The sequence below is a fragment of the Lissotriton vulgaris genome, chromosome 12, assembly GCF_964263255.1.
Source record: "Lissotriton vulgaris chromosome 12, aLisVul1.2, whole genome shotgun sequence".
Lineage (NCBI taxonomy): Eukaryota > Metazoa > Chordata > Amphibia > Caudata > Salamandridae > Lissotriton > Lissotriton vulgaris.
Genome location: NC_141700.1, coordinates 28283063 through 28309727, shown reverse-complemented (window position 1 = coordinate 28309727; position 26665 = coordinate 28283063). Strand labels below are relative to the sequence as shown.

The following is a 26665-nucleotide window of genomic DNA, read 5'->3' as shown; positions in this document are numbered from 1 at the left end:
GAGCCAGCATACCACCCTGCTGCGTCTTTCTGTCATGCAACTATTGTATAATTCATTACAATGTCACCATCAAAATTACCTTCCATCCTTTATTTTTTCAGGCTTCTCCAAATTCAATAAAAGGTACAACAGTGACATCCAGCAACGCTACGACAACAATCTCCTCCATAGTGAACTCAAATTTCTCACCCGCCAGCAGGCAAGCAGCAGACAAACTTGCACTGCGCAAGCAGCTGGAGAAGACTTTGCTAGAGATCCCACCCCCCAAACCCCCTGCCCCAGAGATGAATTTCCTGCCAAGTGCAGCCAACAATGAGTTTATTTACCTGGTCGGCCTGGAAGCGGTGGTGCAGAATCTGCTAGAGACTCAAGGTATATTGGCCTCATTTTCCCCCCGGTTAAATTTTTTTGAAGCATCAAATATTTTTTTGCTCTTTTTCAAAGTGCGTCTATTTTTGTAAAGTCTGTTCTTAGGATTGGTGTTGATATTTGTAATTCTCCTGGTATCAGTTAAAATACTTTGTCTTAAGTTAATATCTATACATGGCTGTACCTGGTTTGATATTTATTCAGTTAAATGGATGGATTCTACAGAACTTTCAGAAGATCAGGTGGATCACTGTTCAAGTGTTATAACTGTTTCATAATCATGTATGGTCTTCGATATCTGGTTGGATATTATATTGGTGAGGCTGTTAAAATGCAACACATCTAGAATTGGTGGAATATTTTGAAGAGATATGTGAGGCTGCTTCCAGAAACCTCTTTGAACAGTCCTTGTGCTTTCACAATGCACTATATGCGTCACACTAATGGCTTTACGTGACTTGAACTTCACCTATAATCAAAACTATACATAACCAGATAGTGTTTAAATCCGTCGATGGCCAGCTATGTTTGTTATTTTGGAACTGGCTGTATATTATGACTCCTTGAATGGAGTAGCCATCTGCAGGTATGCTGATGGTTTGTTAATTTGTTAGGACGAGTTAAGTATTTTTTTTTCCAGCCTACATTTGAAGTAGGCGGTCCTTATCTCCCAGCGCTTTCAGTAAATTGCACAATGATGTAAAGTTGTTTGCACAAATTCATTAGGAGCTACTGAACGTGGACGACACGCCTTGCATATTCTTTTCACTTGGGTGATGACTTTGATGGCTTGATTGTAGCTGGCCGTGTAACTTTAAAAGGGTTGTGCATCCTGTATGTCAAAAAAGTTGGACTTCTCTTTTGTAATGCCTAAGATGCCTAATGTGTACATTTTGGTTGCATGTTGACTGACTGGTCTGAGGCAACATGTCTAGGTCATCTGAACGAACATTGAGTTCTGTTTGACTTTGACAGCTGAAAGTTTCTTGCATTCAAGCCCAGATGGCAAGTGCAACTTTGCTGCACCTGCTTTAGGTGTCCAGTCGATACCGATATGCTATTGTAACTACTGTTTGTTAATGCCGGCACAGAAAGGTGATTTTATCAAAACGTAAGTTTTCCAACATTGGTGGCATTCATAGATTAAAATGTGTTGAACGATTCCCATTGCAGCATAAGAATGCTCAGTAAAATAACTTACCCACATCACATGGTGTACATTAATAGCTTAGTCTACTCATCTGAATACATGGGGTAGTTCTGCCTCAGCAAGTGAGTGAGGGTAAGTTATCATCCGTTCTGCTGATTTTGTAATGCGACTCTGTTTTAAACAAGACTCACTGGAGAGAGAAAGGTTGCCACCTAATTTAATGCCTTTAAAGCATCCAGTCTGGTAACACTTCTTCTGTCATGCTTGAATCGTGAAGGCTGTCATCAAACTACCTGATTGATAAGAAACACTGAAGAGACTTTAAGAACACAACTATGTATTTATCCTAAGGTCTACATGGGGCCTGAAACACTTGGTAAACTGTTCTGCCGCTGATAAAGCTGTCCCTTCCTGGAGCACAAAAGAGTGGCAAGTTCATTACCATAGCATCACATTTGGTGAATACATCATTAGCATCCCACCATATTTCTTGTTGGCACTAATGAAAAACAAAAGATTCATCATAAGGAGCGAAGTGGAGGCCGTATTAGTGGTAGCGATTATTTTGCAGCATGGACGTCTTCTAGATTACCATACTATGCATATTCCGCGATCTAGTACTTGAATTCTGCTGTACTTAGTTATTGTTAATGGGTGTGTGAAACCAAATCCCCCCCCCCCTTTGTGTGTGTGTGTGTGTGTGTACTCAGATCATATCTTTTGCCATGGAGATCATAGGTGCCCCGCAGACTGCGGAGAATATAAAGCAGCAGAAACAGGCAAGACAGGAAACTCACCAGAAGGGAGATAGGTGGGAGGTGCATCGGGGGTAATCTTGAGCGAAGCAGCTTGATTGGCACTGCTCACAATATTCCTCATGCAAATAGGTAAGCACACGTTCCCTGTCATTAGAAAATACTCCCTTCAAGGTATTTAGAAAATGTGAGGCAGGTAACTCCATCTGAAAAACTAGAAAGGACGAGGTAAGGACTTAACTTTTTACTATATTATAGGAGCTGGAACACAGCATGTGTGACCTGATCCATTCATTAAGCGCACAAAACATGTCTAGCAGTCCTATGCTTACTGCAAGGTGCTCTTACTTTGTATTAGCCTTTATAATGCTTTGGAAATACACTTAAAGGTTTTCTGTAGCTGCATTTGAAATACTGCTGCATTTTCTTGGGGATGTTTACTTCGTTCCAAAGCTTTCCTTACTTTTCAAACATTCCTAAAGGTTTATGCTGCAGACGCACATTAGCCTTCACAACACTTAACACTAGCAAGAGAATGATCTTTTATTTAAGCTTTTAGTTTTGGGGTAAAAATCAGCAGCGTAGTTAACTTTTGTAAATATCAGCATGTTTAGCATGCCTATGCTTACTGCAATGTGCTGTTACACAGTTCGTATTTTGCTTTATTTCTTTGTGAATAAACTTAAAGGCTTTTTATATCTGCATTTGAAACCCACTATGGTGTTTGTTTGGGATGTTTACTTGTTTCTCAAATGTTCCTCACTTTTCAAACATCACGAAAGGCTTAGGCCAGGGAACACAATGGCCTTCACGTTTATCAATTGCAAAAAAATATTGCCTTGATCTTATTGGTTAAAATAGAGTTTTAGGGATTGCTTTAACAATATTCAGCCATGTGGAGGTGTTTTATTCCCTAGACATCAAACATGTAGGTATAAGAAACATTCACTCAGGAGGCAACACAAGTTTTTTTGTTGCACAGCCCTTAAACATGTGGGCTTAAAGCAAATTCCCCGCAGTCCATATGTACAGCAAATCGGAGTGACTCTCACGAGGGGTTGTAAAGATTGTAAAACTCCTTTTCATCTCCGCACACACATGGGGAAGCTTCCAGCATGGGATAGAAACCACCATAAAATGGCCTTCCAGACCAGTACAGAGGCCTCATAAATCATAGGTTTATGTTTAGAAAATGCAAACCTTAGCTGCCCTGCTACCAACGACAAGAGGGCTTTATTACAGTTACCGCCATGCTGCTTAAAAAGTCATATGATTTTGCTTTTTTTAACACCTTGGCTGCTATGGGTTTTCCCCCTGGGTGCTGCAATTCCATAAATCCCACTTTACATGACAAAGCCAGCTCGTCATAAGCACAGGGCAGGTAAAGCCCATGACGAGCTGGCTTTGTCATCAGCACTGAAGGGGTTAAAAGTGTTAGGCGAGCTGTGCATGAGAAAAGAAAGGGGCCGCTGCCATTGTTAAAGATGAAATATGTTCTGGAACAGAACGAAGTGCTTAAGATGAGTGATAAAAGTGGTGGAAAAATTACCTCTTGCAGGGACAGGTCTCTCTTGAGCAAGTGGATCTGTTACCCCAAGAACCACACATGGCATGGCCAGGTTGGGGCCCACTATAATAAGTGTACTGGGGCTGCTTGTGGCTGTCTGTAGAAATATCGCTGTACCACAAATGTTGATGGACAGGTAATCGATATGTTCGAGGCATGTGGGCTGCTGAATTCATATCTGTGCATAGATCGCTGGCTAGTGTTGGGTCCGGATGATTGCACATTGTTGTCCTGGAAGAGTCTTCGAAGTATCACAAGATAGGTGGCTTCTCCCCCGGACTACAGTGCCCATGGGCATCCTCTCCATCCCCAGATTGGTTTTTTCCGCCATTGGGTTCGGATGTACTTTCTTGACTCAAGTTCGGAATCGATATAAAACACTTTTCACAAGGCCAAAAGGCCTTCGGGGCGTCGATATTGTCTTTCGTTCGGTGCCACATACTTGATCCAGTTCTTCGAACAGGACGTTGAAGGCTGTTTTGCCTTTTTCGACACCAAAGGCCCCATCAACGATCGACGATGGAACGGAGCCCGTTCAAAAGATGCTCCGTTTGCAACTCCAAATACCCTCACATTGATGTGCACCCAGTGTGCAATAAATGCCTATCCCCGGACCACGGCGAGGCCAGCTGCATGGCCTGTTTAAAGTTCCGGTCAAAGAAGACACTTCAGCTGCGACGTGCCGCAAGACAGTCTGCGCAGGAAACGGCGCCCGACCCGGAGAACATCTTCGAGGCTGATGACAACGAGGGCGTCGATGAAGAGGATCCTGAACAAGTCGGATCCTGCGTCGGAGCACGACTCTAACTATGATGTGGACGAAGAAGACTACGTCCATGAGGAAGACTTCGTCGAGGTAGGAGACGACGCAGAGGCCATCGGAGCCGTCTATGACGACTCGAGCGATGAGCAAGGCCCACGAGCAGTCGTGGGGCCCAATACTGACACTGTACTTTCTAAGGCTCAGGTCGAGGCATCGCTGGAAGGCCTTAGCCAAGATCTTAATCCACATTCTATAGCCCCACGTCAAGGCCCAGCTAAGAATATTTCTAAGGAGCCATCGGTCGATCAACCACAATCAACTGTGACATCGAAACCGACAGATGCTAAATCGAAACCGAAACTGCTAAAGACAGTCCTCGGATCGACTGCTTCAGATACGTCGACTCCAGTCAAATCAAAGAGAGTCATCGACCCTTCGGGGGTCACAAGGGGCCATCGGCCCGAAGATCTGGGCGCCGAAGCCTGTATCTACTGTCAAGCACGTCACACTGACGCCGTCCAAAGATGGCGACACTGGCAAAGGACTCCAGGCTAAGAAGACTCTCGATCCGAAGCTTCCAGCCTCCAAGCCAATAGTGGGCAAGGCCTTCGAGTCGAAGAGCAACATCGACCCGAAAGAGCATGCCGCGTCGAAGCAGAAGAGCATGCCTGCTGCGCACCGGGAGCTCGAGTCGACGCAAGGCCGCAAGCAGACTAGTGTTCAGACTAGGAAGGTCGGTTCGTCTCCAATGCTTACGCCACCAATTAAGTACGGACTGCCCCCGACCGCTCGACCCTAGGCGTTCGAGCCACAAAAAAGCACCTACACGGCCAAAAAGGTGTCGGTAGTTTCAAGAAATCAGCCCATTGAGGAGGACGTGGCTTTCCAAGCGCCCCCTCCTATGACAATCAGTCGAAACTATTCATCGACTCGGATTCTGGCAGGCTCACTATTTACAAACGAAAGATCATTCCAGAAAATCCTTTGGAGACATACAAGATCCCTCTCAAAAAGAGAAGGCATTCGGCCACCTCGCCTGTTCTTTTTGAACCTGTGGAGTCCTATGGACAAGAATATGCCAATTCTCCCACACATACCAATGAGGATGTGGGGGAGGGATACAATGAGGAAAAATTTAATTATCCTGTTGACACAGATCATATGGCCTGGATACCCGTCACCCCCTCCCAACACAATCCCCAAGAATGGGAAGACGGAAACAGTTCTTGAGCTTTTGGAAGGCAGGAGGGAGTTACCCTCCCGGCCGTATTTATTAAAATATGAAGCAAAATGAAAACATTAAAATAATCAGTTTCATATCAAGTACAATTTCATTTATACATTACGATGTTTCTGGGCTAACCTTAACATATCTCTAATACAAAGGTTCTCCTAGCCGATTCTAAAACATCCTGTAAATGCATTTCTCAAAATTCAAATTGTACATCCTAACATTACGGGCCAACGGCAAGGTCGTAACCGGTGTCAGATCCCGAATACCAGAACTCCCCCCCCCCCCCCCCTTACTTGTGAGGGGCGGGCGCACAGAGGACTGTACCTCTGTGCCAACTTCCAATTTCCCTTGTCTTAACGGGGGCCCCATATTTACTCGACGCCATCTTGGTGGTCGTCCGAGGACTCGTGTGAGGTGTCTAGAAGGTAGCGTAGACCATCCTCCCACCCCACACTGCTTACCACATCCGCCGTCGCGGATGTCCTGGCCCCGGGAAATTCCAAGGAGGGGCCCGTAGCCCCTCCTCCCCAGGGAGGGGCCTTGACCGCCTTCCCTTTCGGCGGTCCCATCCTTAGAAGGGTACCGCCTCCCCGTGTGAGGGGCCAATGGCCGCCTCCCCCCGGGCGCTCCCATCCATAATGGGTGGCGCCCCACCTCTAGGGATCTTCCAATTACTGCTCACCGATCATGACCTTACCGCCACTGGCCGGATAGTTGACTGGCTATCCGGACCCCCCACAAAGCTCCTACTAAAGGTCATGGTTACGTAAACTTTTTTAACCAAGCTAAGAAGTCTCCTATGAGTAAGACATTTCCCTCCCGGGACAAATGGACCCCATCCTCCAAATACATATGGTCCCCCCGGATACATCCGTGTGGAATACAATGCAGTTTACCTGTACGAAACAACCTACTCATTTTGTTATTAACCTTCTTTACCGACTGGTTCAAAGCTGACACAGAGAGGGCCCCCCGCCACACCTTCCGAGGAATCATGTGTGACAATGCAATTGTGCACCCCGGAACCCTTCTCGCCAACCAACTTACTGTGGACAAAATTAACTCGAGAAGTACTCGTCGACCAATGGTCACCAAATCATTGCCCCCAAGATGCACTATGATTCCACATGGCGGTGACCTCGTCCGCCCTAACAGTCCCTCAATAAAACTTTGAAACTGGTCAATACAGAGCCCGCCCCTTCCGTGGAAGGTCACCCTGTACCCGTATTCCCCAGCCACGTGAATCATGTCACCTGCTTTGAATACGTCCGCGGCATGCCTCACGTATGAGGGGCCAACGACCCACACCACTCTTTCCTCAGCCGGTGATCTTTGACCGCTGGTCCCCAGGTGTCGGGTCAACTGCTAAGTCCGCCCCGCAAAGCCTGCTTGCGAAACTGTAAACCAACAGAAAACAAGAAGCGTGAGTGCATGACATTAGCTTCACAACATGTGCAACCGCACATACCTTTTTATAACAGTTCGAGGACCAACGCCCCAACTGTTTCACTTTTTCAACACGCAGACCCCTGGCTGTAGCCTCTGTAGCAGCCCCTATCCGGAAGGAATGGGTCCCGAAATCGCTCGGGTTCAAGCCCGCCACCGCGATTGCCATTGCTAACACCCGCTGAAACTGAAACCTAGTCAGTGGGGTGGCGTCGGTGTGCCTCAGCAAGCTTCCCCCCCATGATGCCGCCCTCTGCGCTAAATACTCCTCAACGCATTTTACCGGGCACATGGGAGATCCCAGAATCCGCTGAACTACCACACTGTCCCCGATCGCTCCCTGATCGGTCTTGGACCTGGCTATTGAGACTACCATTGTCTCCCCCTTAATTTGAATGTGTTCTCGACACAGACCTCCCCCCGTATCCTGCTTGTTCCTCGCTACCAGTTCGCTTACCCGCATAGCCCCATGGAATGCTAATGCAAAAGCGGCCCGGAACAGCACCGTCTCTGATTGAGATGAACATGTCGCAGGGAGTACGGACATTAACAGAGACAACCTTTTTAAACCTATCGGGTGCCTCTCATCCACTCTACGACCCTCAAGGCGTTGCCACCCACGCAGTGCCTTCTGCACGAGAAATGACGATGTGGGGTCCTGGATGCCATGAGCCCGCGCCATGAAGGAAATGGCGGCCCGGTGCCTATTGGCCGTAGCCACTGATCTGCCTGCCTGATGTAATGATACAGGAAATTTCGGGACGTACTCCTCCTGCCCCCAATGCTCCCCCCTAGCTGAACCCAAAAAGGACCAATAGGAACGGAACGCCCCTTGATATGCCTTCCTTGTCCTGGGTGCTAGACTCTCTCCCACGAGGTTTTGTAATCCGGGGCACCGAGAGACCAGAGAGCTTCGGGAAATGGTGCCGCCACCGAGTCCGCTGAGGGCAGAAAACCCCGGAAGGTCTGCATTGGGAACGAGAGAGTGCATCAGCTGCCTGGTTCAGTACCCCCGGCACGTGTCTTGCCCTAAAGTGGACGTTTAGTCTCATACATAGCAAGACAATTTCCTTCAGCAAACTCAGAATCCATTTGCAGCGTGCTGCCTGATTATTGATACATTCAACAACAGTCATGTTATCAGACCAGAACACCACAGAGCGATCACGAAACCCCTCTGGCCATGTTTTTAAGGCCACCAGAATGGGGAACAGCTCCAGAAACCCAATGTTACCTGTGAGCCCATCATCGTGCCACCACCCCGGCCAGGTTCGCGCCGACCAGTGATTACCAAATATGGCGCCAAAACCTACACTCCCTACCGAGTCGGTCCACAACCCCAGCTCTTCAGAGGAAACTGGCGGTTTGTTCCACACGACGCGACCGTTGAAATCTGCCAGAAATGCCAGCCATATGCGCATATCCTGGCGAACCTCTGCTGACAGTCTTGTGCGGTGGTGCCCTTCCTGGAGGCCAACCATGGCTTGTGCGATAGAGCGGGAGAAGGGGCGAGCCATCGGTATCACTCTAAGGGCAAAGTTAAGCTGACCCACAGCCTGTTGCAACTGATGGAGAGTTACTTTTCTCTCGCCGAGGCATATTTCGAGCGAGGCCTTAAATTTCATTACCTTCTCTTTGGGTAAGCGGAAGCACCCCTCTACAGAATCGAGCTCAATTCCCAGAAACTCGAGTGTAGTAGATAGCCCTACTGTCTTGCCTGGTGCCAGTGGCATGCCAAATTCTTTCATAAGACTACAGAATTCTCTCAAAGCCTGTGCACATTCCGTGTCCCCGGCTGCCCCCAGAAACAGAAAATCATCAAGGTAATGCATGACCAGTGTAAAGCCCGTGGCTCTGGTGAAAGCCCATTGTAAAAAAGTACTGAACTTCTCAAAATACGCACAAGAGATGGAGCAACCCATTGGCATACATTTATCCATGTAGTAGCGTCCTTGAAACATAAAACCTAGGAGACGCTGATCGTCTGGGTGTACCGGGAGCAACCGGAACGCTGACTCGATATCTGATTTAGCCATCAGCGCTCCGGGCCCCAGGCGATTCAAAATGGCGACGGCCTCATCAAAGGATGCGTACCGCACCGAACAAACTCCCGGGTCAATCGCATCGTTCACCGAAAGACCCCTAGGAGCGGACAAGTTGTGGATTAACCTAAACTCACCTGGGTCCTTCTTGGGGACCACTCCCAACGGTGAACAAACAAAGACGACAACTGGTGGCATGCCATATGGTCCCGCAACCCGACCTCGGGCCACTTCCTTCGCAATCTTTGCCTGTACCACCGCCGTATGTTGTTGAACCGATAGTTGGTTCTTACATTGTGCTTCCCCCCGAAAATCCCCCGCCGGGATGCGGAAACCATATGAGAAACCGTCTCGCAACACCCCGGCGGAGATATGATCGGGGTATTCGTTCAGCCAAGGGATCATTGCCATGACATCAACGGGAGTAGGTAATGGTGCCCCTCGGTCGACTTTAGACCTGTTTGGCGCCTCCTCTACCCCCCGTATCACCAGTCTTGGCTCTGCACGAACTCTCGGGATGTGAGGACTGTCCGCACCCCGCACACTCATGCCTGAACTTGCATGTCCCCTGTGGCCTAGTGCACTTGCCTCTGTTAAAGCTCCAACAGACCCCTTTCCTACCTGAGGTCCCATTACTCTTTGCGTTCTGATCACTGTTTGTGCCTGCCCGAAAGGGCGCCCCCAAAGAATGGCGGGAAGGCTCAGCCCCGTTCCCGCCCAAAGAAGGCGACTTCGCCGTGTTCGACCCCACCAGTTTCTGCCAGGAAATGGAGTCGAAACAATCCCACGTCAGGGATGGGTCGTGCTCCTTGGCCTTACGAAATGTGCTATCATAACCAAACCATTGATTGCCTCCGTACGATTCATAGAATTCCATAATATGTGTCTGGTAAACAGCTAGTTCCAACAATACTTCGGGCCTACGTTCCCCCATAATTGCTGTGAACATTCCAAACGCCCTGGCCCAATTGGCGATCGTTTCATCTACTCTGAACCCCGCCATCTTTGCACGCCATACACTAGGATGCAACAACTCCTTCTGATTTCTCACATGCTCTATCTCATAGTGATCAGTCAACAATGAAAACATGTTCACATATTTATCTGCCCAAATCCTTTCTTTCACATCCATCGGGATATGTTGAACCACTTTTTCCCTCCTTGAGGGTAACGATCCCTCCCCCGCCATTGGCAATGGCTGCTTACCCGAACAAGTAGCTGGGACTGTTGTCGCTGCCGTTCCAACGCTCGCAACTGATTGTTCCACGGGAACCTGCGGGGAAACAAGAGGACAAGGTGCCTTCGCAGCATCTTTCGATTGCCGCAACTGCTTCATTATCGACCTGGCCTCCTCGGCCGTGGCCCCCTCGTTATCCCTGCCCAACCATGCCGCCAACTGGGCAGCCAGCTCAGGAGGCATATCTCCTTCGTTCACAGGAGTGACCACTACAGGGATCGGTTGTCCCGCTTTCGGGACCGGAACTGGGGCCTCCACCGGACTGACCGGGCTCGCTGGGGGTGATTCGGGAACCGGAGCCTCCCCTCCTGTCGCCCCATTCCTGGCCCTTCTACCTCTCCCGGTAGGGACTACTCCCGGCAATGCTGGTCCGATGACTCTTTTCGGTCTACCTGCCCCATTCATTGCCGCCGTCTGCTTCTTCATGTTCGCCATGTCCTTCACCAGCATACGAAGCATCTGTTCGGTCCCAACCTTCTTTCCGACCTTCTTGCCAGGCATCGTTCACGGATATTCGACTCGAGGTCCTGGATCAAAGCTTCGAAAATCGCTGAAAGAAGAAACACAAAAATTACAAGTTCTCAAAATTGGCTCTTGTTCCGTCACGGGCTCACATGCAACGAAGAGGTGCAGCTTCCGAGCACAGGAACAAGAGGATGCTTCCTTGGATTGTTGCTCCTTTTATTCTTCTCTGGGAGGGCGTGGACCCTCCTCTGACCGCCTACAGGGCGTGGCCAACGGTGTAGGTGTCTAGGACAACCCCTCCTGGGTGGGAAAAGGCGCGCCCCGGCTACGCCGCTTCGGGCATACCAGCCGTGACACGCCTCCCGCCCAAAATGGTTTCCCGGGGGGGATCGGGGCACCCGACCATACGTTCGGGGGGACCGAGTGGTCGCCCCTTTCCAAGAGGAACCTCAACCCTGGACTGACCCTGTTGACCCTGGTGAGCCACACACCACGCCTGACACTCAGTCCTATACCGTCAAGACCTCGCCTACTGAAGATACTGCTGCGTTTAACGCATTAATTGAAAGGGCAGCCAATAACCATGACTTGGAAATGCACGCTGACCCAGTGGAGGAAGACTTTTTGTTTGATACTTTCTCAACTTCAGAAAGATCAGTAAAGACATTGCCTACGCTAAAGGGTGTCCTTAAACACGTTAGTGACATTTTCAAGGAGACCACAAGGGCAAGGGCTGTAAACCCAAGGATTGAAAGGAAATGCCGGCCTGCGCCTGTAGACCCTACGTACATCAAGGGCCAGCTCCCATTGAACTCCCTAGTGGTGGCTAATGCTCGTAAGAGAGCGAACTCTCAAACAAGTGGTGATGCTCCTCCTCCGGACAAAGAATCCAAAATCTTGGAAGCTTCTGGCAAACGAGTAGCGGCTCAAGCGGCAAATATTTGTAGGATCTCAAATACACAGGCCCTATTAGCCAGATATGATAGGGCTCATCGGGCAACTTGTGATTAAAGCAACCGTGATCTCCCGCCTTGATTACGCCAGTTCCCTCCTAGTGGGACTAAATCAAGCGGAAATCACCCGCTTGCAGCGGGTCCAGAATGCTGCAGCGAGAGCGGTTGTGGGGCTACCTGGATTTTGTTCAACTTCAAACACCTTGCGTGCGCTGCATTGGCTTCCAATCGCACAAAGGATCCAGTTCAAGGTCCTCTGTGTAGCCTACAAAATTCTTAAAGGATCCCCTGCTATGATCCTCTCCAACGTCCTGTCTTGCTATGTTCCTGTCCGAGCCTTAAGATCTTCAGATTTGGAACTCGCGGTGGTCCCCCGCTTCAAGCTCTGTAGGGCTGGCGGTCGCTCGTTTCAAGTTCGCGCCGCTGTGTTGTGGAACTCCTTCCCCCTGCGATTCGCGCTTTAGGGGATCTGTTTTCATTTCGCCGTGCTGTAAAAACCTTCCTGTTTCCTTAAATTTCTCTTTCCCTTCCTTGCCCAGTTATGTTGTGTTGCTATCTTGTTGGGCGCCATGAAGCTCCTTTGCTGGAGCATCTGTGCGCATAATAAATATGCATAACATAACATAACATTAAGACACGTAAGAGCAGCTACTACAACACCTGCCTGATGCTTATAAGGAGGGAGCAGAAATGCTTATACAGGAGGGGAAGCTGATTTCAAATGCATCCATTAAATGTGCTCTAGATGCAGCAGACACGGCAGCTAGGGCCTTCAACACAAGGGTGATGCTTAGAAGGCATGCCTGGTTACGCATCTCTGTTTTTACTCCAGAGATCCAAACAACTTTACTCAATCAGCCGGTTAACCCTGACTTTCTATTTGGTCCTGATGTAGACACGACCCTAGAAAAAATTAAGAAAGACACTGACAGCAAAATCCATGGGAGCTCTGCAGTCACAATAGTTCAGGGGCGGTTCCTTTCGTCGCTCCGGTAACAGGGGAGCCTCTAGAGGTCAAGCATCACAGCAAGCTCAATACAACAAAGGGGGCACGCAGACCACCTATAACAAAAACAATAGGGGTGGATATTGTGGTAACAGCACCAAAGGCAGAGGACGAAGAAATAATAATGCCAGATCCTCCGCCACCAATAAACAGTGTCGTCTTGTCACTGCCCCCAGACCATGTAACACCGGTCGGGGGAAGACTTCAGCAGTTCCTGCCAGTCTGGGAAGGCATTACCACAGACAGGTGGGTGAGACAACTTATCCAATACGGCTATTGTCTGGAACTAACCTCCACTCCACCCAACATACCCCCAAGGCACCGTCCTATGTCCGCAGAGCACATGCACTTATTGCAGCAAGAAGTCATCTGCATACTGCAAAAAGGGCCATAGAACTCGTGCCTTTAGAACAACAGGGTACAGGGGTGTACTCACTGTACTTCTTAATCCCAAAAAAGGACGGGTCTCTCCGGCCTATTCTAGACCTCAGACCACTGAACCAGTACATCTTGTCAGAACATTTTCACATGCTGACTCTGCAGCAAGTTCTACCATTGCTCAGTCAGGGAGACTTCCTAGCAACCCTAGACCTAAAGGACGCATATTTCCACATTCCCATTCACCCAGGACACAGGAAATATCTCAGGTTCACCATAAACAACCAGCATTACCAGTTCAAGGTCCTGCCTTTCGGGATCACTACGGCCCCCAGGGTGTTTACCAAGTGCTTGACGACAGTAGCTGCGCACCTTCAGAGACAATACATCCATGTCTATCCTTATCTGGACTACTGGCTTGTCCAAGCAAAGTGCCAGCCACATGTCCCGCACGATTCACCTCCTACACAGTCTAGGTTTTTCTCTAAATTACCCAAAATCACATCTTCAACCCGCACATGTACAACAGTACCTAGGAGCGACAATAAACACTCTGACAGCAACAGCGCAGCCAAACTCTGCCAGAGTCAACTGCTTGCAATTGCTGATTCAGAAATTCAGGCCCCAACACTCACTCCCAGCGCAAGTATTTATGCAGCTGATAGGTGTGATGGCCTCCTGCATCTTCATAGTCCCTCACGCGAGGCTACACATGCGTCCGCTTCAGGAGTGCTTGGCACGACAGTGGAACCAGGCTCAGGGACATCTCAAAGACGTAGTGTGGGTGGCCGGTCGTGCATACAACTCTCTGCATTGGTGGAACACACAAAACCTTTGCAGGGGACGACCGTTCCAAGAGCCTGTCCCACAGATAGTGCTGACGACGGACGCGTCTCTCCAGGGCTGGGGATTGCATGTCCTCCATTATACAGTGCAGGGTCTTTGGACGACGCAGCAGCAGAAGATGCACATCAACCTGCTGGAGATGATGGCAATCTTCATGGCGATAAAGGCGTTCCAATTGCATTTGTGCAACAAAGTCGTGCTGATCCGGATGGACAACATGACTGCCATGTATTACATCCAGAAGCAGGGAGGCACACACTCTCCACAATTGTCACATCTAGCCCAGAGCATGTGGAAGGGGGCCATTCAAAGAAACATGTTCCTCATGGCGGAACATCTCCCAGGCAAGGACAACCAGATGGCGGACCTGCTCAGCAGGCACAGCCATCAGATGCACGAGTGGGAGATACATCCCTCGGTACTCCAACCGTATTTTCAGCAGTGGGGTCATCCAGAGATAGACCTATTCGCCACAAATGAAAACGCAAAATGCCAAACCTTTGCCGCCAGGTTCCCACACTCAGGGCAATACGATGTGGATGAACTGGTCAGGCAGATTTGCGTACGCTTTTCCTCCAGCACCGCTCATACCGCTAGTGGCACGCAAACTGCAGCAGCACTCCATGACGCTCATCCTAGTTGCTCCAACATGGGCAAGGCAGGCGTGGTACACCACGTTCCTAGAACTTTCAGTGGTGCCTCACCAACGACTGCGACTCACATCCAGTCTCTTCACTCAGAGCCGTGGAGACATTCAGCACCCAGATCCGCAACAGTTAAGCCTTGCAATATGGCTCCTGAGGTCAGAGTTTGGCTACCTGAATCTGCCCCCAGACTGTATGAACATCATCAAGGAGGCAAGAAGACCTACAACCAGGGCATGCTATGCGGCAAAATGGAAGCGATTTGTCATTTACTGTTCCAACAATGACATAAATCCGCTAGCTGCATCAACGCAAAACATTATATGTTGTTTGTTGCATCTATACAGATGCAATCTAGCATATAGTTCTATCAGGATACTTTTAGCTGCAATGGCAGCTTATCTTCAAAACAGACAGCATCTTTCGCTTTTCAGGGTGACAGCCATTAAAGCTTTTATGGAGGGACTCAAGAGAGTGATTCCTCCCTGACACCCTTCTTCACCTGTCTGGAATCTGAACATAGTTCTCACCAGACTAATGGGATCACCCTTTGAACCTCTTCACTCTTGTGAGATACAGTTTCTAACATGGAAAGTAGCCTTTCTAGTAGCAATTACATCGCTAAGAAGAGTTAGTGAGCTTCAAGCCCCAACTATTCAAGAGCCTTTCATACAGATTCATGCTAATAGGGTAGTGCTGCGTACCAACCCTAGATTTATGCCTAAGGTGGTGTTGCAGTTCCACATTAATCAAACCATAGAACTGCCTGTTTTCTTCCCGAATCCAGATTCAGTGGCAGACCGAGCACTGCACACACTGGATGTTAAAAGAGCTCTCCTGTATTACATAGACAGGACAAAAGATTTCAGGAAAACTAAGCAACTGTTTGTTGCCTTCTCTCCACAACACAAAGGCAACCCCATTTCCAAATCAGGTATAGCCAGATGGATTGTTAAGTGCATACAGATCTGTTATCAGAAGGCTAAACGCACATTAACAGTTCCCCCAAGAACGCATTCCACACGCAAGTTAGGGGCATCCATGGCTTTCCTAGGTAACATTCCTCTAGAGGATATATGTAGAGTAGCCACATGGACCACCATACATACATTTACCAAACACTACTGCGTAGAGGTACACTCCAAACAGCAATGTGCTGTAGGACAGGCTGTTCTCAGAACTCTTTTTCAGACTGCTGCAGCTGGCACGGGCAACCACCGCTAAGGAGGTAACTGCTATTTATTCTATGCACAGATATGAATTCAGCAGCCCACATGCCTTGAACGGAATATGCTACTTACCAGTATGCATCTGTTCTTGGCATGTAGGGCTGCTGACATTCATACCGCCCGCCCTCCTCCCCGGTGCCTGTCGCAGCTGTAGCACTCGGAATCATTCTCAGGCATGGTCATCACTTACTGTATTATACTCCATCTCTGCCACAATGGCGAAAAACAATCTGGGGAAGGAGAGGATGCCCATGCGCACTGTAATCCAGGGGAGGAGCCACCTATCTCGTGATACTTCGAAGACTCTTCCAGGACAACAATGTTCAATCATCTGGACCCAAAACTAGCCAGCGATCTATGCACAGATATGAATCCAGCAGCCCTACATGCCAAGAACAGATGCATACTGGTAAGTAGCATATTCCTTTTTCGCCAACAAACAAGAAGGCTGCCCTCACCACCAAAATTAGGTGCCCCACCCACAGATGCAGCAAGCTGAAAAAAAGTGCTACATAAATTACTGTTAGAGGCATGTGAGCTGTAGATCACAATCTTTGCTTACTTCTGCCATCTAGTGTTGAGTCTGAATGTTTGCAAGTTGTTTTTCTTCGAAAGTCTTTCCAGTGATGAGGTAGGTGACTCCGCCTTTCGGTGATAGTGTGCATGGGCATCGACTCCGTTGTTAGATTGTTTTCCCGTCATCGGGTTCGGACGCTCCGGTTCGACACAGTTTCTCGGGTACCCCTCGGTGCGCAATCCACTTCCCTTGCCTGTATTGTTCATTTGCATTTCCCTTTCTCTGCATATTGTAACGACTCAAACATCTTCGATCGGAAACTTTGTCGAAGGCCGTTGGGCCTAACATCGTCGGAGCAGCTCGCAGTCGATGGAACGGACTCCATTTAATTTCTGTCCCAGGTGCCGCGCCAAGTATCCGCACACCGACTTGCGCAAGGTGTGCAACTTGTGTCCCTGGAACACAATGAACAGGACTGCAACGTTGCCGATCTTTTTGATCCAAAAAGACGCTCCGTGACTGTCTGGCTCGAGGTCACGAAATGCACCAGCAATATAGCAGCTCCGCTCCGGATCTCTTCGAGAAGATTCCGACCACGAGGTCTTCAACTCACAAGGAGCCAAGGAAGAAGAGGAACACATCTCCGTGTCTGAAGCAGATTCCGACATGGAAGATGCTCCGCAGGGTCAGCAACCGGGAGTACTGATAATTCCCTGCCCCTAACGATGCCCAAGAAGTCCCTCCTCTGCCTTCGGGCCAAGGTCAGCAACATTTTGAACGCCCCGCCTTTGGGGTCGGCTCTGAAACACAAATCAAAGTCCTCCGGGCCAGGACCGAGTCGGCCCCTTTCAGGCACTTAACCGAAAACTTTGCCGCCAAACAGGAGGTTCATGGTCTACTGCAAAAGAGAGCTATATCAAGGGTCTGGCGTATACTCACTATACTTTCTAATACCTAAAGACGGCTCTCTCAGCCCTATACTAGACCTCAAAGACCTAAATCTCTATATTCAATCAGATCATTTTCACATGGTAACACTTCAGCAAGAGCTCCCGCTCCTTCAACAAGGCGACTTTCTGTCTGCTTTAGACTTAAAGGACGTATACTTCGTATTCCAATACACCCCGCTCACCCCAAGTATCTCAGATTTGTGGTAGTGGGACAACATTACCAGTTCAAATTGCTTCCATTCTGAGTCACCACTTCTTCCAGATTATTCTCCAAATTCCTGACCGTATTCGCTGCTCACCTGCGAAAACCGCCTATTCACATCTTCACATACTTGGACGACTGGCTCATCAAAGCCAGTTCTCTCACAAAGTGTCTAACGCACTCTCAGATAACAGTACAATTACTGTACAATCTGGGGTTTACAGTAAATCTGTTGACGTCCCATCTCCAACCCTCCAACACACAAAGATACTTGGGAGCCACTCTTGATACACAGAAAGCTCTAGCCTATCACAATCCTGTCAGGATCGGCTATATTCATGCGCGAATTTCCCAATTTCAGCCCAACCACTCATTACCGGCTTTAGTATTTATGCAGCTCATAGGAATGATGGCGTCTTGCATCATGATAGTTCCCATGCAAGACTTCCAATGCGTCCCCTTCAGGCATGTTTAGCACGTCAGTGGAATCAATCTCTGGGTCAATTGTCTGACTTAGTGTTGGTGGACGGCTGCACTCGTCGCTCTCTGCAGTGGTAGAATGCACACAACTTATTCAAAGGGGGCCCCTGCATCGGCCCTGTTCCATAGACCATGCTAACAGCAGACTCATCGCTCACTGGTTGGGGAGCTCATCTCCAAACTTGCACTGTTCAAGGCCTGTGTAGTCAAAAGCAAAAGCAACTTCACATAAATCTATAGCCTGCAATCCGTATTTTTAGCGCTCAAAGCCTTCCAGAATCACCATGTAGGCAAAGCTGTCCTGATATGCACCGACAACATGACAGCCATGTATTACATACAAAAACGGGGGGAAGCACTCTCCAACTGTCACACCTTGCGCAACCCATTTGAAAGTGGGCCATGCATCATGAAATTTGTCACCTAGCGGAACACATCCCAGGAGTATACAATCAGATCACAGGTCTTATCAGCATGATTCACGAGTGGGAACTTCACCCTCAAGTTCTCCTCCCGTGCTTGCAAATGTGGTGCTTCCCAAAGATAGATCTGTTCGCCACACACCAAAATGCCCACGCTTCGCCTCCAGGTATCCACACCAAATGCAATGCTCTATGGATGAACTGGTCAGGGATATTTGCCTATGCTTTTCTCCCTATCCCACTCATTCCACTAGAGGTTCCGAAGCTCAAGCAAACGTCCCTCAGGCTAATCCTGGTAGCTCCAACTTGGGCTCGTCAGCCCCGGTTCACTACCCTGTTGGAACTCAGTAGTTCCTCATCAAAAACTGCATCTCACATCCAGTCTCCTTATGCAGAACCATGGAGAGATAAGACATCCACATCCCAAACATCTCAACCTTGCGATCTGGCACCTGAAGTCATAGTTTGGTTATCTGAATATTCCACCAGACTGTATGAATATCATTAAAGAAGCCAAAGACCTACCACAAGAGCTTGCTATGCAGCAAAATGGAAGCGGTTTGTTATATATTGTAACAACAACCATATCAACCCATAGATGCTTCAATTCAAAACATTCTTTGTTATTTACTTCATATACAGCAGGCTGGTTTAGCGTACACAGCCATACGCTTACACCTTACTGCGATAGCTGCATACATTCAAAATAGATAACATCTGTCTCTTTTCAGAGTACCTCATATCAAAGCTTTCATGGAGGGACTCCAGTTATTCCACCTGCTCCAGCGTGGAACCTTAATATTTTCCTTACCAGACTAATGGGTCCACCCTTTGAGCCATTGAAGGAATGCGAACTGCAATTTCTCACTTGGAAAGTTGCTTTCCTCATTGCTGTTGCTTCACTGAGGAGACTGGGTGAGCTTCAGGCATTAACTATAGAAGAACCATTGTTTCAAGTCCACCAAAAGTAAGTGGTTCTTCGCACTAACCCCAAAGTGGTATCTGCCTTTCACATTAACCAATCTGTTGAGTTACCTGTGTTCTTTCCTCAACCAGATTCAGTGGCAGAACGAGCTCTTACCACATTAGATGTTAAACGAGCACTGTTATATTGCATAAAAAGGACAAAACCATTTCTTAACACTAAACTCCTCTTCGTTGCTTTTGTTCCACCGCACAAAGGCCATCCCATTTCAAAATCAGACATTGCACGGTGCGTAGGTGAATGTATTCAGACAAGCTATGCAAAAGCAAAGAGGACTTTACATATTCCCTCTAGAGCATATTCCACCCGCAAACTAGTGGCTTCTCTGGCTTTTTAGGAAACATCCCTTAAGCTGACATCTGTAAAGCTGCAACATGGTCTACACCACACACATTTACAAAACACTATTGTGTAGATGTTATCCAGACAACAAGCTAATGTAGACCACGCAGTTCGTCGTACACTTTTTCAAACGACTGCAACAGCTACAGGTTAGCCACTGCTTTGGTAGATTACTGCTGTATAGTCTATGCAAAGCATGTGATCTACAGCTCACATTCCTCGAATGGAAAACACTACTTACCCAGTAAGCACCCGTTCTTGGCATGTAGAGCTGTAGATTCACATGCTCCCACCCACCTCCCCGGGTACCGGTACCTGTTGCACAAGTTACTTACCTTCGGTAACGATATGTTCGAGGCATATGGGCTGCAGATGGTACATTATGAATAGATCGCCATCTGGTGTTGGGCTCAGATGATTGCACTTGTTTTTCTCTTGGAGAAGACTTTTGTCGTCACGAGACTGGTGACTCCTCCTTTGGGTGCTAGTGCGCATGGGCATCGGCTCCATCCTTAGATTGTTTTTTTCCGCCATCGGGTTCGGATGAGGATCGAAGCGCTCCGGATCGACTTCGAGAAAAAGTGATATTTCGGCGCGTATTCCCTTTCTAATTCGACGGTATTGTTATCGAACGCGATTTCATTTCCATTCCGACGCGTTTCGACTTCAACAATAAACATTTTTGTCGACGAGACCGGGAGGCCTTTCTCGGCGTAGTCCAGCCTGGAGTCCATGGAAAGGACTCCATTTAAGAGATGTCCAACGTGTGGTGCTAAGTTCCCACACAAGGACCTACACGAGGTGTGCAACCTCTACCTATCCCCTGAACACGAATCCAGGGACTGCGAAGCCTGCGCAGCATTCTCCTCCAAGTCGACTATTCGAAACCGTCGAGCCCGAAGACACGAGGTTTCGAGAATGCAATCTGAGGCAATCCCGGAGCTGTTCGAGGCCCAGCACCTCGAAGAAGAAGAGGAACATGGAGATGAGTCGGGGTCGGAAGTGGACGAGTCTGATGTCGAAGAAATCGACGTTCAACAAACCGTGAGTGACGACGTCCCCTTACCAAAAAACCGACCCCGTGTGGTACCGACCCCGCCTTCAAGCCTGGTCAGACTACCGAAGAAAGTTTCCGACTCCCCGCCTTCGGGCCCGGCAACAAAACCGAAACTCTCTGCCTCCCACCATGTCGGATCCAAGAAACGGTCGACATCGACACCGAAGCTCCATACAAAGAAAAGCTCGGCATCGAAACATTCCATGTCGAAACCGAAACCTGCTTCGACGTCTAAGACTTACTCGACACCGAAAAAATCGGAATCTAGCAAATTCTCGGTGCCGAAAACACAGAACATTGACGGTCAGAAGCAAAGGCACCTTTCGGAACCAAGAACTTCGGTACCGACACAGGAGCAGCAGACAGATCCAAAACAAAAGACTTTGTTTATCGATCCACAAACTGGCAAAGTGGTGACAAAATCACCGAAAAAGAGGAAGAATGAACAGCTAGATGACAAAGCTCTTCCTCCTAAAAAGAGAACAATGGGGACAAATACAACTCCTCCCCTTTCTCCTCGGCCTAGAGACACACCCTCTTCTCCTATTCCTCACACTATGCCAGCTATTCCTCCACCTTCTTCACCAAGACCATCTACACCTCAAACAGATGTAGACAGTGATACAGGGGAGGGAGAACCTCATGGGGATGACTACACTGTCCCAGATGAGGAAGACCCATGGGAGAATTATGATGCAGGGTCAGATGATAACGACTCAAAACCTTCACCACCTGATGATAATACAGGTTTTGTGCAGCTGATTAATAGGACAGCAAAATACCATAAGGTAGATTTACATACAGAACCTCAAATAGAGGATTTCCTTTTAGAAACGCTACCTACTGCACAAAGAACACCAGGAACACTACCTATGCTAAAGGGTCTTCTCAATCACACAACAGACCTATTCAAAGACCCTGTGAGGGCTAGGGTATTAAACCCAAGAATTGATAAAAAATATAAGGCAGCCCCAAAAGACCTAATATTTATCAAGGGACAGGTACCTCTGGACTCGCTTGTAGTTACAAACGCTCGTAAAAGAGCAAACTCATTATCTACAGGAGAAGCTCCTCCTCCTGATAAGGAGTCCAAGCTAATAGATGCATCAGGCAAAAGAGTAGCATCCCAAGCAGCAAACAGCTGGTGCATAGCTAATACACAAGCGTTACTTGCATGCTATGATAGAGCGCATTATGATGCTCTAGATATCGGTTCGCAGAACGGGGAGGATGGGTTTGGGCGGTAAGCTATCTAACATGAACTACTGTTTCTTACAGATATATCGTTACCGAAAGTAAGTAACTTGTGCATCTGAAAGAAACAGATTACCTTGGAATAGATACCCCAGCAATACCAACCCCGGTGGTGTGTCTGCGAACCAAGATCGCACCAGAAAGTCCTGGAGAACAGAACGGCCGAAAAAGCCATCTCAGGACTTGGCTGTCCAGGCAGTACTGTCTAGCAAATATGTGCAGCGAGGCCCACGTAGCTGCCTGACAAATGTCCTGCAAGGGGACTCCCCAACCCAGGGCAGTAGTAGCCGCCGTGGCTCGAGTGGAATGGGCCCTCAGCCCAACAGGAGGCTCCTTTCTAGTCGAGGAGTAACCGACCTTGATGCACAACACAACCCACCGAGAGATTGTCAGTTTGTGCACTGCCTGTCCCTTCTTCGCGCCCACGTAACCAACAAAGAGCTGGTCGTCCACCCGGAACTGGCGAGTGCGATCAAGGTAGAAGGAGAGCGCACGTTTTGGGTCAAGACGGTGGAGCCTCTCTTCCTCCTTTGAAGGACGCGAAGGCGGAAAGTAGGTGGTCAAGGTGATGGACTGCCCAATGTGAAAGGCCGTAACCACCTTGGGCAGGAAAGAAGCACGCGTTTTTAAGACAACTTTGTCCGGATGGACAGAAAGGAAAGGAGGTTTAGAAGATGGAGCCTGGAACTCACTCACTCTCCTGGCAGAGGTGATGGCAACCAGGAAATGCAGTCTTAGGAGTCGGAAGACGAAGAGGGCAATTGTGAAGTGGCTCGAAAGGAGTGCACATCAGATAGGTTAGAACAAGGCTCAAGTCCCACTGAGACATCACGAAAGGAACAGGAGGAAACATGTGCGTGATGCCTTTCAAGAATCTATTTACAACAGGGGACTTGAAAAGAGAAGGGTGATCAGGAAGCCTCAAGAAGGCAGAAATGGCTGAGAGGTAGCCTTATGAGTGCCCAGAGCAGAGCCCTGCTGGGCAAGAGAAAGAAGGAAGAGGAGAACCTCTGAAAGGGGGGCAGAGAGGGGATCCACAGCCTTTGCTGTGCACCATGCCACAAATTTGTTCCACCTGCAGGCGTATACCGATTTTGTGGAGGGACTCCTGGCTGCCAGAATCACATCAGACTTCAGCAGGCAAGTCAAATGGCCTCAACTGCCGCAGCTCAATCTCCATGCATGGAGGTGGAGGCTCGACCGGTTCGGGTGTTGGACCGTCCCCTGCTGCTGCGACAAAGTCCTCCTGAAGAGGCAAACTAATCGGGGGCTCGACTGACATGCTGAGTAGCTCAGGATACCAGAACCTTCGTGCCCAGTCCGGAGCCACAAGGATGACTTAACAGCTCCACTCTAACATTAGGTAAAAAGTAGAAACATTTAAAACGAACGTGAAGAACAGTTCCAACTTCAGAATCTGGCCAGACAATTTCTGTCCATACTTTAAGAAGTCAAAGGGTGAATAGGAAAAAGAACACCACTCAGAATAGAATTTACCAGAAATGGGACACTAACCAGACTGCGTTGTGAAAAGGCAGGGACACCCAGTTAAGAGTCTCTTGTTTTACATATTAAGATATATCTGATCACCATCTAATCCTTGCTAAGGCTCAACAGTAGAAACCAGACCTGATATGACGAGACCGAAAATTCACATTTTGTTTTATTATTTAACACAACATTTAGTGAAAATGTAAATTCTTCCTGTGATTCTTTCTTTGTTTCTTTAGGATGGTGTGTGTGTGTACGTGTGTGTGTGTGTGTACACAGAGCCAAAAGAAATAAAGGCTGGAGGCGCTAGGGGGCGCACAGCGGAATGGCTGGATAAGATCGCAGCCCCGCCGGACGGCCACAAACATCATGGGATACGCCTTTCTAAATGCCCACTAAAAGGCCAACAAAACAATGACAGGTGTGTGAAGATGTCGGGAACACCGTGGAATGTCTACACGTGGAGAAGATGCACAGCAACTGCAGATTAGAACAGTGGTTGTATACTGGAGCGTATGAGCATCCAAGATGACGGCCATCATGCGAAGAGTCACTTATGCACTCCGATATGATCTGTGAGTACGCCAGCGACCTGATATCCCTAGGGCCCGAAGAGCATAAGTCCGATTCTGAGGATAGGGGGAATCGTTAAGACTAAGAAGCGACCCAAGATGCGTCCAGGCCAGGAGAGAGGTATTCAGACAGAAAGCGGCTAGTTGGGACAAGATGGCGGCGCCCAGGGAATCTGAGGCGGCGTGGAAGCGATGATAAGCTAGAGATCAAGCAGCAATCTAAGATCGCGGGGCTGAAGGTCGGAAAGTGCAAATGCTACTTACCAGTATGCATCTGTTCTTGGCATGTAGGGCTGCTGACATTCATATCTGTGCATAGATCGCCGCCTAGTGTTGGGTCCGGATGATTGCACATTGTTGTCCTGGAAGAGTCTTTGAAGTATCACGAGATAGGTGGCTCCTCCCCTGGACTACAGTGCGCATGGGCATCGCCTCCATCCCCAGATTGTTTTTAGCCATTGGCAGAGATGGAGTGAAATATGTGAGTGATGCCCTATGCTAAGAGTATGAAAATATGTGTAAAGAAAATACTGCAGCTGCTACAGGCGCCGGGGAGGAGGGCGGGCGATATGAATGTCAGCAGCCCTACATGCCAAGAACAGATGCATACTAGTAAGTAGCATTTGCAGTTCGAGGCAGGTGGGCTGCTGAATTCATATCTGTGCATAGAATATATAGCAGTCCCTCCATTAGCGGCGGCCGCCCGTGCCAGCTGCAGCAGTTTGAAAAAGCGTTTTGAGAACAGCCTGGCCAACAGCTGCCTGCTGTTTAGAGTGCACATCTACACAGTAATGTTTAGTGAAAGTATGTGTGGTAGACCATGTGGCTGCTCTACAAATATCTTCTAAGGGAATGTTACCTAGGAAAGCCATAGAGGCCCCCATCTTTCTGGTGGAGTGGGCTCTCGGTGGAATTGTGAGAGTGCGTTTAGCTTTAGCGTAACAGATCTGAATGCATTTCACTATCCACCTAGCGATCCCAGCTTTGGAGATAGCATTTCCCTTGTGGTGTGAGGCAAAAGCAACAAATAGTTGCTTGGTCTTACGAAAATCTTTAGTCCTGTCAACGTAGTACATCAAGGCTCTTTTAACATCAAGGGTGTGGAGCATCCGCTCCGCCAGTGACTCTGGGTTTTGAAAAAACACTGGTAACTCAATTGTTTGGTTCGTGTGGAATTGAGATACAACCTTGGGTAAGAATTTAGGGTTAGTGCGGAGCACCACCCTGTTAGCGTGTACTTGGAAGAAAGGTTCCTGGATGGTGAGCGCCTGCAACTCGCTAACCCTCCGCAGCGATGTAATTGCTACTAAGAAAGCAACCTTCCAAGTCAGAAACTGAAGCTCACAAGAGTGCAGTGGCTCAAAGGGAGGACCCATCAGCCTTGTAAGAACCACATTGAGGTTCCATTCTGGAGCTGGTGGTGTCCGCGGTGGAATGACTCTTTTGAGTCCTTCCAGAAAAGCCTTGATAGCAGGGACCTTAAAAAGGGATAGGTGTTGCCTATTCTGAAGGTATGCTGCCATCGCAGACAAATGAATGCGGATGGAAGAGTACGCCAAATTGCATTGGTACAGATGCAACAGGTAGCAAATAATGTTCTGAATGGAAGCGTCCAGTGGGTCAATATCGTGGTTTACACAGTACATGACAAAACGCTTCCACTTGGCCGCGTAACAAGCTCGAGTAGTGGGCTTCCTTGCCTCCCGAATGATGTCCATACAATCGGGGGGAAGATTGAAGTAGCCAAACTCTAGGACTTCAGGAGCCAGATCGCCAGGTTGAGCTGTTGCGGATCTGGGTGCTGAATGTCGCCATGGCTCTGCGTCAGAAGGCTGGGGGTGAGATGAAGCCTTTGATGCGGTACCACGGAGAGTTCCAGAAACGTGGTGTACCATGGTTGGCGAGCCCACGTTGGAGCAACCAGGATGAGAGTCATCGAGTGCTGCCTGAATTTGCGTGCCACCAGCGGTATCAGAGGTGCTGGGGGAAAAGCGTACGCAAATCTGCCTGACCAGTTCATCCACATCGCGTTGCCCTGCGATTGCGGGTGTGGGAACCTGGCGGCGAAGCTTTGGCATTTTGCGTTCTCCTTTGTGGCGAACAGGTCTATCTCTGGATGACCCCACCTTTGGAAGTACGGTTGGAGTACTGATGGATGTATCTCCCACTCGTGCATCTGGTGGCTGTGCCTGCTGAGCAGGTCCGCCATCTGGTTGTCTTTGCCCGGGAGATGCTCCGCCATGAGGAAGATGTTCCTCTGAATGGCCCACTTCCACATGCTCTGAGCCAGATGAGACCGCTGCGGAGAG

At 48.7% G+C, this 26665-nt stretch overlaps 1 protein-coding gene across 11 annotated transcripts in view; it reads left to right on the top strand.

Annotated features, from left to right (window-relative positions):
• GATAD2A (GATA zinc finger domain containing 2A) overlaps positions 1-26665 on the top strand; it is a 414177-nt gene that overhangs the window by 337525 nt on the left and 49987 nt on the right. For all 11 annotated transcript variants that reach the window (XM_086946846.1, XM_086946840.1, XM_086946844.1 and 8 more), the window contains exon 8: positions 102-372. In XM_086946846.1, the coding sequence (XP_086802972.1) occupies positions 102-372 (271 nt within the window). The remainder of the gene's footprint in view (positions 1-101; positions 373-26665) is intronic.